At 40.0% G+C, this 17,171-nt stretch overlaps 1 protein-coding gene across 6 annotated transcripts in view; it reads left to right on the top strand.

The window, feature by feature from the left end:
- The window catches only part of MYO1E (myosin IE), a 242,838-nt gene that overhangs the window by 179,535 nt on the left and 46,132 nt on the right, over nt 1-17,171 (top strand). For all 6 annotated transcript variants that reach the window (XR_004359330.1, XM_032700486.1, XM_032700487.1 and 3 more), the window contains 2 exons: nt 13,778-13,921; nt 16,687-16,776. Coding sequence is in view for 5 of the 6 variants with exons in the window: in XM_032700485.1 (XP_032556376.1) it covers nt 13,778-13,921; nt 16,687-16,776 (234 nt within the window). In the remaining variant the exon portion in view is untranslated. The remainder of the gene's footprint in view (nt 1-13,777; nt 13,922-16,686; nt 16,777-17,171) is intronic.

Raw genomic sequence — 17,171 nt, 5'->3', positions numbered from 1 at the left:
ATCAATACACATCTGAAATGTTAAAATGGTGTAGTGTATATAAAAATTTATTGGAAAACTATAAAGCTGGATTATTCACCCAGCTATTAAAAAGCCTAACTCGATGAAGCATTCCAGTGCATACAGGCTTTGGGTTACATGTTTCTGCATTTAAATGCAACAGAACATACGGGGGGGGGGGGGGGGCATTTTGTGTTGCTTGCAAACAAGGTGCAAATTTTACTAAATAATAGTTCCTACTGGTGAGTTCTTTTTTATTTTGAAAAAATCTAAAGAAAAAGCCCTGAAGTTTTCCTTAATTAACATAGGTGATTCTAATAGCTTTTGTTAACTGGGTGTATTAACTATGGAGTGAGTTTGAAATACTGGAAATTGTATTCCCAATAGCAACATAGCAAAGACTTGCAGATTGGTTCAGTTGCTGGCAGCCTTTATACCTTGCTTGTTTAAAAAAAAAAGACAAAGAAAAATCTGTTTATGTAAAGAGTTACTTTGGTCTTATTGGATTTGGTCTTATTGGACTTAGTTTTGTTGATACTCTTTTGTTTATGTTTGCGAAAAGTTACCTTGGAGGATATTTGAAGATCCATCTCTATAAGGAACAAAACAAACTGTCCTTCACTTCAGTGTGACTTATTAGATGGAATCTGTAATATAAGGTTTCTATAAATCATCTGAAATGTGCAGACAAGGAAAAAAACTTATCATATGTGAATTGTGTCCTTTTTTTTTTTTTTTTTTATAAAAAGGACACTATCTTTAAAAATGGATAGGCTACCTCCAGATTGTCTTTCCATGCAGTCCTGCAGAGACAAACACTCTTAGGTGGCCTAGATACTTTCTGCAGAAGCAAGGGGAGAATGGTTTTCTTTTCAACAAAGCTTAACTAGGCGTAAATAAAACTGGCAGGTTATTACAGATACCTGGATGTTTCATGATTCTTTGTTCTTTAATTGTATTGTTCATAATTAGAAGAATTTTGGTTTTGAAAGCCTCAATGAGTTTCAATATTTTAGGTGTTGAATAATTCATGCTAAACTTTGTTTACACACTGTTTATGGCCCCAAAGAGCCTCAGGCAATTTATTAGAAAAAGACTTTACCACATTCCTTTATTCGAATTATTCTCTGGTTAATAACAACATTTAGACACAATGATCTTGGCAAAATCTGAGCAGTGCTTATGTAAAGACTCAGCCACTGCTGAGCTCAGTATTGTGTTCTTAGGGCTGCCCAAGTCTAAGTCAGGACTGGGAGCTGCCTGTTCTGAGCCATTCTCGAGGACCCCTGAGCTCTGGTTTACTCACTACTTCGGAAACCAAAGGTCAGCTGAGGCAGGAATGAGTATTGCTCACAGTTAAAAGGGGCAAAACCAGGCAGCTGGGGAGTAGGAGAATAAGCAATTGATCTTGGACAACTTGAAAGAGGAATAAAGCTCTTTGACAATCCCAGCAACTACAGTGAAAGCCCTGAAAATGTACCTGTGGGTTTAGGATTACCCAGATGCTGATACAGCGTGTTGAGCCCTTAGCCCTGGGGAAGCCTGTAGAAAGTGTCAATGTTTCTTAAGCAGTTGGTTTTTGGTATCATTCCTGGAATGCTCCCAACACTTCTGTTTTCCTTCTGGCTCTTACTTTAACTTGTGGGTCCTTCAGTGTTTCTAGGTCAGGTGTGAGGAAGGCAAAGGAACTAGCATGGAAGGAAACTCTATTGGAAGGATTTGTCAAAGTTCCTGACAATCCTGTGCAGAGGAATAGGAAATGAGGTGAAGTTGGGCTCTGGTGGGTACCTGTTCAGGGAATATCTCTGCCCATCTGTGTGCCTCACCCACGGTGGTGGAGCACAGCTGAGGGCAACATTCCTCCTGACACCCCGGTACGGCCTAAAGTACAGCTGGTACAGCTACAGGCATTGCCTTTGGGTCACATTTTTAGCACACTACTTCAAATTGTATTTCTTTTCATCAAGATGGAGTCAAAGGCAGCATTTATGGCACAGCTGAAAGACTTTGAGCTGCTCCTGTGGTCCTGACGGGGTCATAAGGAGTGTGTTGTTTAGCAAGCTGACACATAAGCTTAGAAGAAACATACTTGAGTACAAGTTGGTTTTTGAGCCAGAATTTTATTTTTAAAGAAACACAAGTCTTGTCTGTAATATGGAGTGTAAAAAAAGGTAAAGCTTGCCTCTATGAACTTCAGTGTAATGAATTGCAGCAGCCACAAGTGAAAGGATTTTGATAGTCTGAGCATCTGGTCGTGTCCAGGTTTTTCAGGGGTAGAAGGAACAAAACAGTACTCACTGAAGAGCTGTCTTGTCTGAATCAGATGAAAAGTGATTCAGCTGGTTTTATTTTATACTTTATTGGTTTTTTCAGTTTATGTGGGTTTGACTCAGAGGTCAGAATTCAAATGAGCCCAGAAGTTGAAAGCATCACGAGCATTTAAGTTTAATGTGTCCTCATGTCAAAGTCCTGCAAGCCAAAGTCTTCAGCCACAGTTCAGTATCTAAGACTTAAGTTGTTTTTCTCAATTCCCCTAATTTTGAAACCTTGTGATTCAGCCTGAATTTCACCTATTCTGGATTTTCAGCATTTTACTTAAGATATAGAAATGGAAAATTAGAGGGGAAAGAAAATGCAGCATCACACTGCACCACTACAGATATTCTTTCAAATAAAATTAGGGTATTTATCTGCACTTGTCTGCAGTAGTTTTTCCTGAAAGCTGACACTTAGCTTTTCACTTGGTTTCCCCTTCAACAGAAATAGTTTGAAACCTATGTATATTTATGATGCTGATGCTGAATTACAAAGTCTAACAGGCATTGCAGAATTATGCAAAAGACCAGATTTCCAAGTCAGTGGTAAAGTTGCAGGTTTTGTGAAACACAGCTTCTTTGGCAGCTCTGCTCAAAGCATAATTATGCCAATGCAAGATCTGTGAGACTGAATCTAATACATGTCCTGATTGTATCAGCTTCTCATAGCAAATGTGTGAAGGGTGGTAGTTTGCAAATAATGTGCTTGTTCTGGTAAAACTTATAGCTATGAATATAGCTGGATGTCCAAATTAGTTTTCATTTACCTTTCTTTCTTCAGTAATAATTTGAATGCTAGATATTAACTTTAAACAGTCTAACATACTAAAAAAAATTGAGGGGAAATAGCTGCTTCTGTGCTAAAATCTGTTTTTTATAGACTAATAGGAGCTATCACTTTGCCTATTAAGTGAATTTCTGCCCACAGTTAATAAAAGAAAGATGCTGGAGGTGTGGGGATCATATACCTGCACTGGTACAGCCCAGGTAACACCCATGGAGGCCCAGTCTGATGGCTGTTGATGGTTACATTAAAAATGTTGGGCCAGACACTTTTCTTACATATTTCAGTTAATAACCGTGGTGTTCCACTAGAGTGAAATGAAGTCTTTGTACTTCCAATGCATTTCTGTGTTTCCATCTTTTTGGGATTTCAGCTGCATTGGCAGAATGCAGTGAGCTAGTTAGGGGAGAACATGTATGTTAATTTGTAGTTTTATTTTGCTGGGTGACTTATGAATTATTATGAAAATATGAAAGTCTACAGAGCCAGGATAAAAGCTTAATACAAATTAGAATAAATAATTTGAAGCATGGGATCTGACAGGAAGAAGATATGACAACTGTATGAAATCTTAAGAAGGCTGGGTTATTCAGAAATATGTTCAAAGAATAGCATTCTTCTCCTATTGACTTGGAAGATATTGTAATAAAAGTGAGTGAAGTAAAACTGGCATATTCATTGAATGACAGTAGCCTAGTTATTCTATACAACCAAAGTGTGGCATGCTGGTTTTTGATGTAATTTCTTCTCAAAGCTGTCCTAGACTGAATAATCAAAGCTGCTTTAAAAAGGTAATGAAATGGCAAATATTAACTTTATGAATAATGTGCATGTGGAAGATAATCTGGTTATGGGAGTATATCTCTTATGGACAGTCAATGGGACCTGCTTGCCCTGGCATAGTGTAATTATTGGTTAAAGTGAAAATAAAGCCTTGACAAAAAATGAAGCTGTGAAAGTTGTCTCCTGACAGAGATGAATGTACAGCTGAGAAACTGGGTTAGTTTCTGCTTGAGTCTTCTGCACAGGGTGTGAGATTTGTTGGGCCTGATGCTTCTCCCGAGGTTTTGCTTCCTGTCGTTTTTTGATTAACAGCAGCTTTTTGGGAGTTGATGTGAACTTGCATATTTGGTCCATTGCAAAGATGTGTAACTAATTCCTGAGGCGGAATGCTCGAGGAAACTCTTGTTTGTATTTATGTAATAATTAATCAAGGAAATGTTTATATCTTCGTATGCTGAAATAGTATTAAGGTTGGATTCTTTTAAAGAATTAAATTAAAGGTTTAATCAACATATCAATTGCCCTGTCTCCCACACTGTCTGAATTAAAATCTGATTTTTGCATGAATATCAAAACATGAAAGCCAATAAAAAGGACTGGGGTTGAGCCACCCGCCTGTTGCCACCCAGGTGCCGGCTCTGCTGTAGGTGAGTGAGCACCACTCCCTGAGCCTTTCCCTGCTGCTCTGAGTCAGTGCTGCTGCAGTAAACAGGAGTCCTCCTGGAGGCCTGGAGCTTTTGCTCTTTACTCAGCACTCTGTGAAATTAAAATAAACATCGAAAGCAATTTTTACATCAGAACCTCCCCCACTGTGGAGTTCCTCCTGACGCCCCAAACAAGCTTCTCCAGCCGCTGTCCCCAGTGAGAGGAGTTGGCAGCTCACGTGTGCAATGGGGATATTGGTGTGTAGGGAGCACTCCTGAGTGAGCAATAAAAGCTCTTCCCTGCACATCCCACGTCCCAGTGCCACAGCTGTCCAGTGCCACGGGACTGGGTACCTGGAGCTCCCCTTGTTCAGGTGTTCCCCCCTGAGTACAGTGACCTACAGAGAAAAAGAGTCTCCAGAGCTCTACATCTGATCACAGACCAACAAGATTATGCAGCTCTTTAATCCAACGTGAAAGTAGATATTCTTAAAGCCATCTGATTGGGAAAATCCTGTGTGAACCTAAGAGTGTATCTTGGAATTCTGCAGGCAGGTCTTTGGCAAATAAGCTGTTTATCACAGGCACCACCCTGGTACACAGAGCAGTGATTGTCTTGTATTGATTGCCCCACTTATCCCAGTTGAAACTATGCATACAGGAGGGCAGGACCCAGTTGGGAAGATCAAAGCAAATATCTCAAAAATTGGTGAACTTTAAACCGGTGACCACTCTGGTGCCTGGGCTAAGAAATGAGCAGTTGACTGCATGTCTTACTTTTGGTATCAGAACAGTTAAATGTTATAACTGAGCAGTTCGTTGCACTAATAAAGTTTTGTGGTGTCAGCACAAAGGTGCTTTTTAGTACATGCTGTTGAAAACCCAGTCTTGGCCACAGTTATCTGCTGTGTTGCAGCTTTTGCAGTTTCATCATGCCTGTTGCAATAAAGAGTGTTTTTCTCTTGCCTGAACTGCCACAGGCATGTGACGACATGACACTCTTCACTTAAAAAACCTGAGATTTATAGTCCCTCTGGTTTGTAAATAAGTTCAGAAAATGACTGTCTTTATACCTAAAAGGAAAAAAATAAAAAACAAACCAAGAAGTCACTCAGCTGTAGTTTTTCCAAATTATTTTAAATTTCTATGTAATTCACGAGAATTTGCTTATTTTAGAAATCAGTCTTTCAATTTCTGTGGAATTATTGTGTACTTTTACTCAGCTAGATAAAGCTTTTAGCATAAAAACATCTTGTTTGATATTCTTGGTTAAAAACAGTATTAAAACAAGTTCTATAATCTGCCCAGCCTGTTGTATTCTTACAGCCCATTAGCAATTGCTGAGGGCAAACACACTCACCAAAGTGCAGTTGTTCAGTAATTTATTGAGAAGTGTAACTAAAAATACCAGCTGTAAGTATTTTTTTTAGAGTATAGTATCTTGCTGCTTATAATTAAACATCGAATTGATTATGTAAACATTTGTTGTTGGGAACGAGATCTTTTCAGTCATTGGAAAGTGCTGGTGACATCATTAGAGATTGATTTGGTAGATGCAGACACAGTGTATTTGCTGTAGCTGATACTCTTCAGCTACAATGGAGTACTCCCTAAATGTTATTTTAACAGGAGCTGTTTTATTCCCTGGAAATTCTACAAATTCTGTAATGATTTCTACACCTTTTAATACTTGCAAAAATGTGTTGATTTATCCTTTCATCCTTCAGCCCTTACCAATTTAAATACTAAGTAGTTCAGAAATACTGCCATGCTCTTAATTTTGCATTCTGCATAGATAAAAGGAAGCAAAATCTGCAGCTAAGGATAGGGCTAAAATAATTGTTTTTCTGCTCTATTTTTTGGAAACGAGTGGTGTGATGCAGGGAGGCATACATGGAGAGCCTGGGCTAACCAGCCATTAAGCTGTGTTTGCCAGCTAACTTGAGCTGCAGAATCAATGTGCCTGTAGCCTGCTGATGGGAGCAGCCATCCCTGAATTGTCCTTGGAGGCTCCAAGAGTCTCAGGTGGCACAGAAAAGGCATTTTCCAATACAACTCTGTCACAGAGTTGTCAGCCAGGTGTACTGCTGGGGGCAGACTTTGGCCTTCAGCTCTCAGTTTCATGTCTCGGGAATATCAGTCTGATCAGGAGACAAATATCTGCATTTTACCATGAAACAAAAGGGTCAGTAGAAGGGGGGAAAGGAACAGCTGCAGCCTTACAAAGAGGGCAGTGACTGAGCAGAAAGGAATTCACTGGGGTGATTGTGGCCTGTGAACATGGTTTGGTGCCCGAGGTTCCAAAAGCTGGGAGATGGAGCAGGGAAGTGAGTACTGCCATCAGCTAGAACGGGACACGGCTGGGATGGCATTTTTGTGATATGCCATTGGTTTTACTTCCTCCCAGAATTTCCACTGGCACCAGTGTGAGCACATAGCACAGCACCAAAACACTGCCAGTGTGCGAGAGCCTGGTCCAGGCACAGAGCTTCTGAGTCACGCTGCTCTCAGATTCCTCCCTCTGGAAAGCAGATGGCCAGCTCCCAGTTGACTTCAGTTTCTTATTTAGTTTCAGGATGATCAAAGAAAATTATTTCCAGTCCGATGCTGTAGGAGAGGCAGTGGCATTTTGTCTGAACTTATCAACTGAGTTTTCGAACTACATTTTTAAAGACCATAACACTACTACATGTATGATTGCTTAAACCCCTCTGAAACCTGTTTTTAATGGAGAAGAGTGACAGATACAAAATCTTTATTACAAATTAAGGACTGCTACAGCCAAGGTGAAATTGTTGTAATTTTTCTCTTGCATTTCCTTAAATTGCACAGTAAGTATGTACACATACAAACTGCCTATAGAATTTACAGATCAAGAGTTGATGTGCATGAATGCTGCTCAGTGCAAGGGTTGGAATGGGAGGGGTGTGTGATGTGTGCACACACGTACATTGACTAAATGTTGCTATTGAAAGGCCTGTCCATAATCCACCAGTCACAGGAAATCTTGCTGCTCATGGCACAAGGAACAAGTCAAACTTAGAACAGCTCAATAATTCAAGTAAGACAGTTACTGTCTAAGAGCAAATCAACCATATTAAGGAGTTAACAGTATTGCATTTCCTTAGGAAAATTATTTCTTGGAACATCAGGAGACAGTCACCCAAAAAGCTGTGGGGTAAGCAGATCTGAGTTTACAGTTCATTAACTACTTCCTGCTGTCTGCCCACAGGCTCTGTAAGTTGTGTCAGAATCTTAGGCACGTTACCGTGATCTGCTCTTGAGCTCATTCCTGTCCTTATTTCAGTCTCTCAAGTAGCGATGCTTTTTTAGGAAGAATCATTCAAAACTTTTAGTGAAGGTTAATACTGATGCACTACATGAGCCTCACAGTCAAACACTGCAGTAACTCTTATTTTGGTAATGTTCTGGTATTTGTCTTCCAAGAATGCCAGTGTCATTTCTGACTCCTGAGAGTGTCCACACCCTGCACACCTCTCCCTTTTCCATAACTTGTGTTGTGCTACAAGCCTGCATTTGCTGTTCAGGTGAGCAGGCTCTGGTTTCTGTCTCATCTGCTCATCCCTGCCCTGGCTGTGCTGGTGCAGGAGGTGATGGTGAGGAGCTGCCCTGGGGCCCTGCTGGAGCAGGAGCACCTGCACAGGAGCACCTGCACGGGAACTGGGCAGAGCAGGAGAGCTGGGATCTCCCACAGCCTGTGACCAGCTCTGGAGTCAGTTCTTCAAGTCACATGGGCTGAATCCACCCCTATATGAGAGCAAAAAGTGAGAACTGGTGGCCTTTCCCTCCAGAAATCTTTTTCTCAGTGTTTTATTTCCCTAGCTGTGTTTTTTGGGATGTTAACCTTCTAGTAGTTTCCATTCCCTAATGCAGTTTTGGTATTTTTAGTTGTCTGTATAAGATGTCTATCCTGCTGCTAGGTGCTCAGTATTTTTGCTTTGCTGTTCCCTCAGATCTTCAAGCACTGATTTTTGCCTCCCTTAATGTTTCCCTCATGTTAAATTTAAATATATGGCCTTTTATCTTTGTCCATCTCGCTGCTTCTGCTGTCTTCCTTTAATTTCCTTTCTGAAATATGCTCACATCATTGCAGCCAATATCTCTATTTTTTCCAACATAAGATATACAAGAGCTATTTCAGAGAATTTTTGTCCACTGTGGCTCCTCTGTTTTGATTAACCCACTCGAGGACCAAAATAAGTATTTTTGCTATAGTCTCTACTGAGAACAGCAGACCCTTTCACTTTATGGAAACATGTGAAAGATTCCTCTAAGTGGATTATAAAAGTTTGCTAATTTTGATGGATGATATCTCTGCAAAAAGTTGTGGGTTTGTTTTCTTGTCAGCTGGAAAAACTGATACAAATTATGTATGTGTGGCACTGGTGATGGGCCTCCACTGGTAGAAGCATTGATGTCCGAAGTAAATGGTGTGCAGTATTTCAGTTTGTGACATCTCTAGTTAAGATAACGTGTGTGTCTCATTTAGTATTGTGTTCATAATACTGATGTGAGTAGATAGATTCTGTGCAATAGTACTGCCTTTGCTAAAAAGGGAAAGAAAGGGTCGTGCTTGTGATCATTTGACACTCTTACTCCCCCGTGGAGGCTGAGAATCCCTCCTGCACTGTGATGGGAGATTGATGTTTGCTGCTGAAAAAAAGCTGTCAGAAGTTCAGAGTGGCAGTTCTTCCCTTCATGGGAATGGAGAGTGGTTATTGATGGTGTGTAGGTTGTAGCCAGAGTTCTGATGGAGAAAGAACCTCATTTCTCTTTCTCAGGGGCAGAATATACAGTCTCTTCCGATCCCTTGTTTTTAGTGCTTTATTTTTAGACGTACTATTTTTAAACAGCTTGAAATACAAAAATATTTGCTTTTTTTTCCAGTTAAAAGAAAACCCCGTCGTGACACAGCATGACTCAATCTTTTTATAGCCATATCAAATACATGTTGCTTAGGATAATGTAAAAATATAAAAACAATAATAAAGGCAAAAATGAGAAACCAGCAATTGCTACGGTAACACAAGGTAGAGGACAGCAAAAAGAAATTCTGTAAATAAATGTCTTATTAATATTTGTTATTCCAAACAAAACAATTATATGCTTTAACCATATTATACTGCCAGTACCAAAAGTAGTACAGAAAGTATAGACAGTATTTAGTACATAGAATTTATTTTGCATTCCCCCTCTCGGTGTTAATGTAGCAATTGTCTTAATCTCGTAACAAGTGTGTGTTAAGGGAGATGTATGAAGTGAGAGTAGAGTCAGTTTTTTTGGTTCCTTAGAGCCTAGTTTTGATGCTGAAGATACTGGGGATTGTTTTGATGCTGAGGTGTTGAGGGCAGTGCTGCCTGATCTGCAGCCCGGTGGGAATGGTGTCTGTGCTCCTGGAGCACAAGGCTCTGGAACAGTAGGCTCCGAGCTCACAGGGTCGTCTTGTGACTCATAAATATTATTCTTGTCAGTGCAAAGCAGATCTGATTTTGAGCCTAAAACAGCAACCAAATGAATAACAACAGCTGACAGCAATGTGGTACACGCCTTTAATTCCAGCTTTGCCAGTCCAGCCTCCACTCCCTGGGCAGCATCAGGTGCTGGGCTGGAAGCTCAGGAAGAGCCTGAGGGAGGCCTGGCAGCCAGGTTGTTCAGCACTCGTGTTTCCACTTCTGTGGCTTTTAGCAGCCTGTTGAGATGTGTTTTTGTTTTGGGGTTGGTTTTTTTTTTGTGTGTGTGTTTTTCCTAATCTGCCAAGCTCATCTTTTTCCAGCTGCTTAGGCATTGTGTTAGTGCTGACACAAAGACTTTTATTTGCTTATTTATTGTACAGTGAGATCACATCTTTCACTGAGAAAACCTGAGGGAAGCCAAGTTGGTGTTTGCTGACATCTGACCTGCAGAGCTTGGCCAGGGCTGGACCCTGGGGTCTGTTTGCCCAGGTCTGACCAAGCCCCAGGGGAGCTCTGTTTGAGTCACAAGGTCCTCTCTGGGGACATTGGCTGTGGGACATCGCTGCCAACCCTTCTGCTGGCTCTGAAGTGCCTGCTGAGATCTGGGATTTTGGAAGGAAGGATCTGAGGAGTCCGGGAGATCTGGCCTGTCTCTGGAGGATCTCTCTGAAGAGGAGTGGAGGGAAGAGTGTGTTGTGTGATGGGCAGCAGGGGGCAATTATCTGAGTGAATTAGTCTGAGTGCTCCCTGCAAAGCAGGTTCATGTTAAGGTGGACACCGGGTGATTAGCTTAGGTGTAAATTGTCTCCAGATTAGAGAGATTTTTATCTGCATTTTTATCTGGATGGTAGAAAGCTCTTGTTAAAATAAATTCTCAAGAAATATGAAATAAGAACAAATCATTAGTGTTTGCAATGTGGACAATTGAAAAGCATGGTAATTTTTAAGTATATATCCTTGACCTTCAGCAGATATGCAGCCTGGAGAAAGATGAAAAGTTGCTTTTACAACTGCTACGATGTGGAGTTTTTTCAGATAATTGCTGTCAGGAAGATATTATTTTTATTCCCAAACTATATAAAAAACAGTTAGTTGTTAGCTGGACATGTTATAGTACCAGTTGGAAGTGACTGAAGTTGATAAATTCAGGTTAGACTCTATAGTCATTGCTCATGCTCAGAAGGTGTCCTGTAGAAAGAGCTCTCCCTGTTTGGTTGCCCAGACCAAGGAGGTGATGATGGTCATTGCAGCTGCCCATCCTGCTGGGGTTGGCTTCCTGGAGGAGGGAGGGTGAGAGCAAAACCTAACCACGGCTGGTTAGGCACTACTAAAGCTTGAGCTAGTTTCTAGATCCTAGAGAGGTCTGACAATAATCTGGTGATGATTTGATGATTCTCTGCATATTTGCATGTTAGGCCATGTTTTGAGAGTAAAAGGGTAATTCCAAACTACTGATAGAAGCTGCCATTTAGATTGTGTTACAGTATTAATGTGAACTACTTGGTACCACCACTTTCAGCTGTCTTCCCTGCTGTTGCTTTCTTGGATATTTAGGCTACTGCCTCTTTATTAAATGTCTGCACTGTGTGCCATGGGCCTGTGATCCTGTAGCACTCAGATTTGATCGCTGCTGCCCATCAGAGCAGGGCAGAGCTGCTGTCAGGGGAACTGGGCTGCCCTGGCACTGCCCCTCCTGCTTCTGTGCTGACTCACAGTGCTTTTGGGAAAGAGCCCTTTGGCCTGGTCGTGTGTGTGGATTAATCACAACAGTCTCTGAGTTGTATAAAGCTACTGTTCTGCAGACAGTGTGCACATTTTCCATATATCCCATGGCTTTGCAACCTTTGTCCTCTCCTCATTGAGCTCACTGGGTCTGATGCCACAGCTTCCAGTGGGAAGCTTGATTGTTTTTCTAGTCTCATTTCTTACACATTTTCTGTAGCTTACTCTATTACCTGGTACTAAAACACATTCTGTATAGGTTTGTGAACTATGTAATTATCCATATTAATTTTGATACTGGACCTTTTTGTCCCTCCTGCCAGTTCCTTTTTCCAAGTGCAGTATCACAAGTAGCTGATGAGTGCACTGAAGGAAATTATGCTTCTCTGTTGGACTTCTGTTTTCACCAATAACCAGACCTTCAACTAATATTTTCAATCACATGTTTTATAACAATTTCCAAAAAACTAATTGACTCCTTCATTTTCTCAGTGCTTCCAGATCACTGCTTCCATTGTACAGGTATAAAATTGACAAAGTTTGCACAAACTAAGCTAGTTTAAGATTATTATTTTACTGAAGCTCCTGTAAGGTTGTGGACATTCAAGAAAATTGCTGAGATTGTGTATTTTCAGACATGCTTACCTTCCTTACAAACTATATTTGAAAGCATTCTTTTGTTTCAAGTTTGAAACTGTTCTTCACTGGTGTGAGCAGTGATGGAGCTGCAGCTGGAGACTTAATAGAAAACACATAAAGCTTACAGGTTCTGTGCTGTCTGCGGTATTAGAATGGGCATGGATTTAGTGCAAGTTAATTTGTGATAAAAATCTAGTTGGTCCTTGGTTTTTATGTCCTTGTTTTTCATCTCAGGTTGAGATGAAGCCAGTCTGTAGGCTTGACTTATTTAATCTGTAAAATCATGCATTCTTTTATTCTGCAAAATACATTATAATAATTAATTGCTTGTTTCCTGGTGAGTATGACTTGATCCCATATAATGTACATCAGAGTAGTGTAGCTAAATCACATTGTTAGAAATTGTGGTATTTAAGAATGAGGGGAGTTCACGGAATTGGCATTTTGTTGGCCACATATTCCTTGACAACACACTCGATAGCTTCTCAGTGTAAGATGTGCTAATTCCAGCATCACTAATTTCAGTATTGTGTAAACAAAAATTGAAGTAGAAAAAGGCAAGAGATCAGAACTCCATTAGCATTGTCTACCAGGCTCCAGGAAGCAGGTTTGGGTTTGGAGAGGAGATTTACAGCTGAATTAACAGCCTTCATGTCGACTGGATTTAAATTTGTTTGTGGGTGTATCCATAGAACCAAACTACTGTTCAAATCAGCTGGAAAAAACCAGATTTTCATTTCAAGTGGTACAGCAAGAAATGTCACAAGTTTTCAGCAGCATCCTGAAATAGTAGTCCCTGTGTGTGGGGAGAGAATATCTATTTAGATGTCAGTTAAGCCTGGTGACTAACAGACCAAAAGAGGCTGGTAAGGCATGCAGCCGACAGGCTGTGGTACGTAATTTGCAGAACATCCCTGAACACTTAGTGCAGCAGGCTCCCAAATTCCCTCTGAGTAACAGCATGCGTGCAGGTTTGACTTAAAAGACTGTAAAGGGAGAAGAAATCACTGTGGTGGTGGTGGTAATTATCCTCGCTGCTAATAGTTGCACTGTAGGAGTGTAATTTTTTGCATCCTTAGCTTCAAATAACTGCATCTCAGTTGGAATAATTGGGGGTTTTTTTCCGCTGGATTTAAAAAAAGTCTGCCATCTGAAACCCATTCTGTGTGCAGACAGTCACAAAACCCCACGGAATTACTTTCTAGTTTTGGAGGGCACTGCAGTTCTTCAACAGTTCAGAGGCAAGTCAGTTGACATCATTTGTGTATGCTTTTATGGATTACCTGGATCAAGGAATAGAATTCAATGAAAGAAAAATATTTGGGAATTTGTAATTTGAATAATGTTTTCTTTCAGTTACCGAATGCTGATGAGAAATGTAGTAACCTTTGTGATGCTTGTTGTGCTTCCCTGCAGGGCAGCAAAGGACACTACAGGTACCACTGGCAGAGCCACAATGTCAAGCAGAGTGGAGTGGATGATATGGTCCTGCTTTCCAAAATCACAGAGGATTCCATAGTGGAGAACCTAAAGAAACGCTACATGGATGATTATATTTTTGTATCCTTTGTTGGTTTTGCTGGGGCCTCCTGCACTTGCTGAGTCAATGTGACACTAATGATGTGTATGTATTCTGCTTAAGCAGATTACTCGAAGATGCTGAACATTTTATGTGGCAGTTCACCTGAGATAACACAAAATGCTTTCTCAACTGAGCTAATTATGACGGTTGAAAATAAGATCACAAAAATTATTTTAAGGTATTCTTTTTGATATTTGAATTTTGTTCTCGTCAACGTTGAAGATAGGCCTGTACCTTCATATATTTTTTTATAAATATATATAAAATATATATTTATATATGTACATGACCCCTGAAGCCTACTCTAGTAATGCTTCTTCTTAGAGCAAGAATTAATAGGTTTAAGGTGTATATACATTTCTTGATATCATGTTATCTTCTATAGCTCCAAAATTCTAATGCTTTCAAAATAGCATTTCTTCTATGACATAACCCCATTTACAACTTAATCTGGAATTGTTAATACTGTGAATCTGTGAGTACTGTTATTATTGCTGATGGAAACAGGTGAACATGTCAATATCTGTAAATCTTCAGTGTTCTCACCTTAATTTTTTTTTCTGTGATTAAGGAAAATGTGAAAGATTTAAATACCTGACCATATAACCTAACAAGGAAAACAGACTTCAGCACCCAAGGTTTACCTTTTAAAAAAAAAATTCATATGAAACCAATTCCTTGAGATAAGAATAGTCACCGTTTCCTTTTCAGCTTTCACAGTGTAACATGAGCTGCAGTAATGAATTTGGTAAACACTAGTCAATGATTATGGACTAGAAAGTTATACTGTTACTTATCTTGCTGTAATCTGGTTTTCATACTTACTAGTTGTATCCGGGGAATAGTTTCCTTGATGAGTTTAACATTTTTTAGCAGAAAGGGAAGGAAATGTAGCATCTTAGCATCTCCTGGCTTCTTTCATATGTTCAGATGGTCAGGAGCTACCCAGCAGCACAATTTAGCAAGGACTGATAAAGGAAAATTTGTGTTGCAGTTGTGTTGCCATTTCCATCCCGAACTGCAGAGGTTTCTAAAATGTGTCTGGACATGGGTTTGGATCCTCTGGTCAATGAAGTACCACACTATTATTAAATTTGCCTTATAGAAACATGATGAGGTTGCACAGTGTTTGCCAAACTGTAGTACTGGGACAAGCTATAGAATTCTTCCTATTAGCAACACGGGTGCTTTTGTCCTCATGGAATGCTGCATCTTCCATGCAGTGCATTCACAAAGGCTTCCATTCTCTGTGCTGAAGAAATGGGTTTGTGTTTTTTTCTTATGAAAATAGATTGACACGAAGGTGATCTTTCACTGAAGCAGGAATAAGTATGTTTTCCAAGGGGCCTTGTGGTCACACAGAGGGATCAGACTTGTCCCTCGTGTGGGGAGAAAGACTCCTTTTGCAGTTCTGCGAAAGCTTTTCATTCTAAAATGAAGATCATCTCCTGAATATTTCAGTTGTTTGTGTGTCCACCATGAATGAACACTTCTCAGTGCTACATTGCACAGAGATGACCGAATCACCCCAGAAAATGCTGGCATTGTTTACCAACAGAAAACTGTCACTTTGAGTGTTTATACTGACACAATGAGGGATTGATTTGTTTTATTCGAGGCCCAGATGTTGTCACTCCTTTTGAATGTATGAAGAAAGCATTTCAATGTAGTATTACAGAAATGATGTTCATTGAGTTTATGCTTCTTCTCTAGCACATCACCTTTTGTGCTGTGGCACCACGATAATAGATTCTTAGACAGGACAATTCAGCAGGATAAATGTGTTAATTTTCCCTACTTTTGTAAAGCTTAGATAGCAAGTTTGCCTATGAGCAATTCCAGATTGTTAAATGCAACCTGCACTACAACATTTTGGGCTCACTGGTGTGGGGACACTGCTAACTCCCAGCTCAGTGAAAATGATCCTGAAACTACTGTACGTGCCTGGGAAGTACCATCAGTTGCTTCCTCTACGTGCACTACAACTCCAGAGGTTGCAGAGGTTTCTAAAGTATCTAAAGTTTCTAAAGTTCCAGAGGTTTCTAAAATATTTTGTAAATGCAGAGACCTGTAACTGAATGCAGAATAGTGAAATACTATATTGAAAATGTTGCGGAAAAGCTAATAATAATTTGAAACTTAAGTGTCTGTGAATGGGGCAGCCTGCAGGAGAGAACTGCTGAGGACTTGTCATAGTTACCCTCATAAAATAACACCACACACTGAATTACCTCATTCCCTGAGCTCCCCCACAGCACAGGCAGCTGAGTAATTGTCTGATTTAGCTCAGCAGTGGCCGTTTCCCCCCGACTGTGCTTGCTCAGCACTGTGTCTGTGAGATCACAGTGTCACTGCACTAAATTCTGCAAAGGTCAAACTAATATTTTCTACTACTTACAATGCAACCTTCTCAGTTACAAAGTTTTAGTTACTCAGTTTAAATATGCCATTTCCTTTCTGTATTTTTATTCAAGTCCTGTTTGGGTCTTCAATACATGTTTCTGTGCTTAGCTTGTCCTAAAATAAATATTTTGATGATATAAAAATATGCCATTGAATTATATGTTTTTGTTCTTGTAAGCCTACTAATTTGGTTTTTATTAACAATTGTTGTAAGCTGTGGAGTTTTTTACTATTATTTGAAGCTGTGCTGTATTATTTAATAGGTGGTAAACTTATTTTGTCACTACTAGTGAGATAATACTTTATGAAACCAGTTAACCTTAACTTCTTCTGAATGCAGACATATATTGGCTCTGTTTTAATCTCTGTGAATCCTTTCAAGCAAATGCCATACTTTGGGGAAAAGGAAATTGAAATGTACCAAGGAGCAGTAAGTAAAGGAGTATAAAATGTAGTGCAGTATTCAGGGGCTTGGAAATGCTGTTCCACACAGTTTAACACTTGGAAGCATTTGTTTCTGGGGTTTGGTAACATTTTACTGGCCTGGCAGAACTTGGCAGATATCCATTACCATATCCTGAGTTTTCAAAGTGAACTCCCTGGCACGTAAGATTAGTATTTCAAGAAAATCCTTGTATTGATCAGCTCTAATCCATATCAGGTATCTCTCCTTCACATGTCCCTGCTCTTGCAAAGGCAGTTTTTAAGCCCTCATAAGCCTAAAGTGTGGTGCAGGATGCAAAATGGCCATTAGTGGATTTGGAGACCATGGCTTGACAACTCTCAGGAACAATAAAGAGCTTGAGATGCTAAAATTAGATGCCA

The sequence above is a fragment of the Chiroxiphia lanceolata genome, chromosome 12 (assembly GCF_009829145.1).
Source record: "Chiroxiphia lanceolata isolate bChiLan1 chromosome 12, bChiLan1.pri, whole genome shotgun sequence".
Classification (NCBI taxonomy): Eukaryota; Metazoa; Chordata; class Aves; order Passeriformes; family Pipridae; genus Chiroxiphia; species Chiroxiphia lanceolata.
Note: the sequence above shows the minus strand (reverse complement) of the source record. Positions and strands in the feature narration are given on the sequence as shown.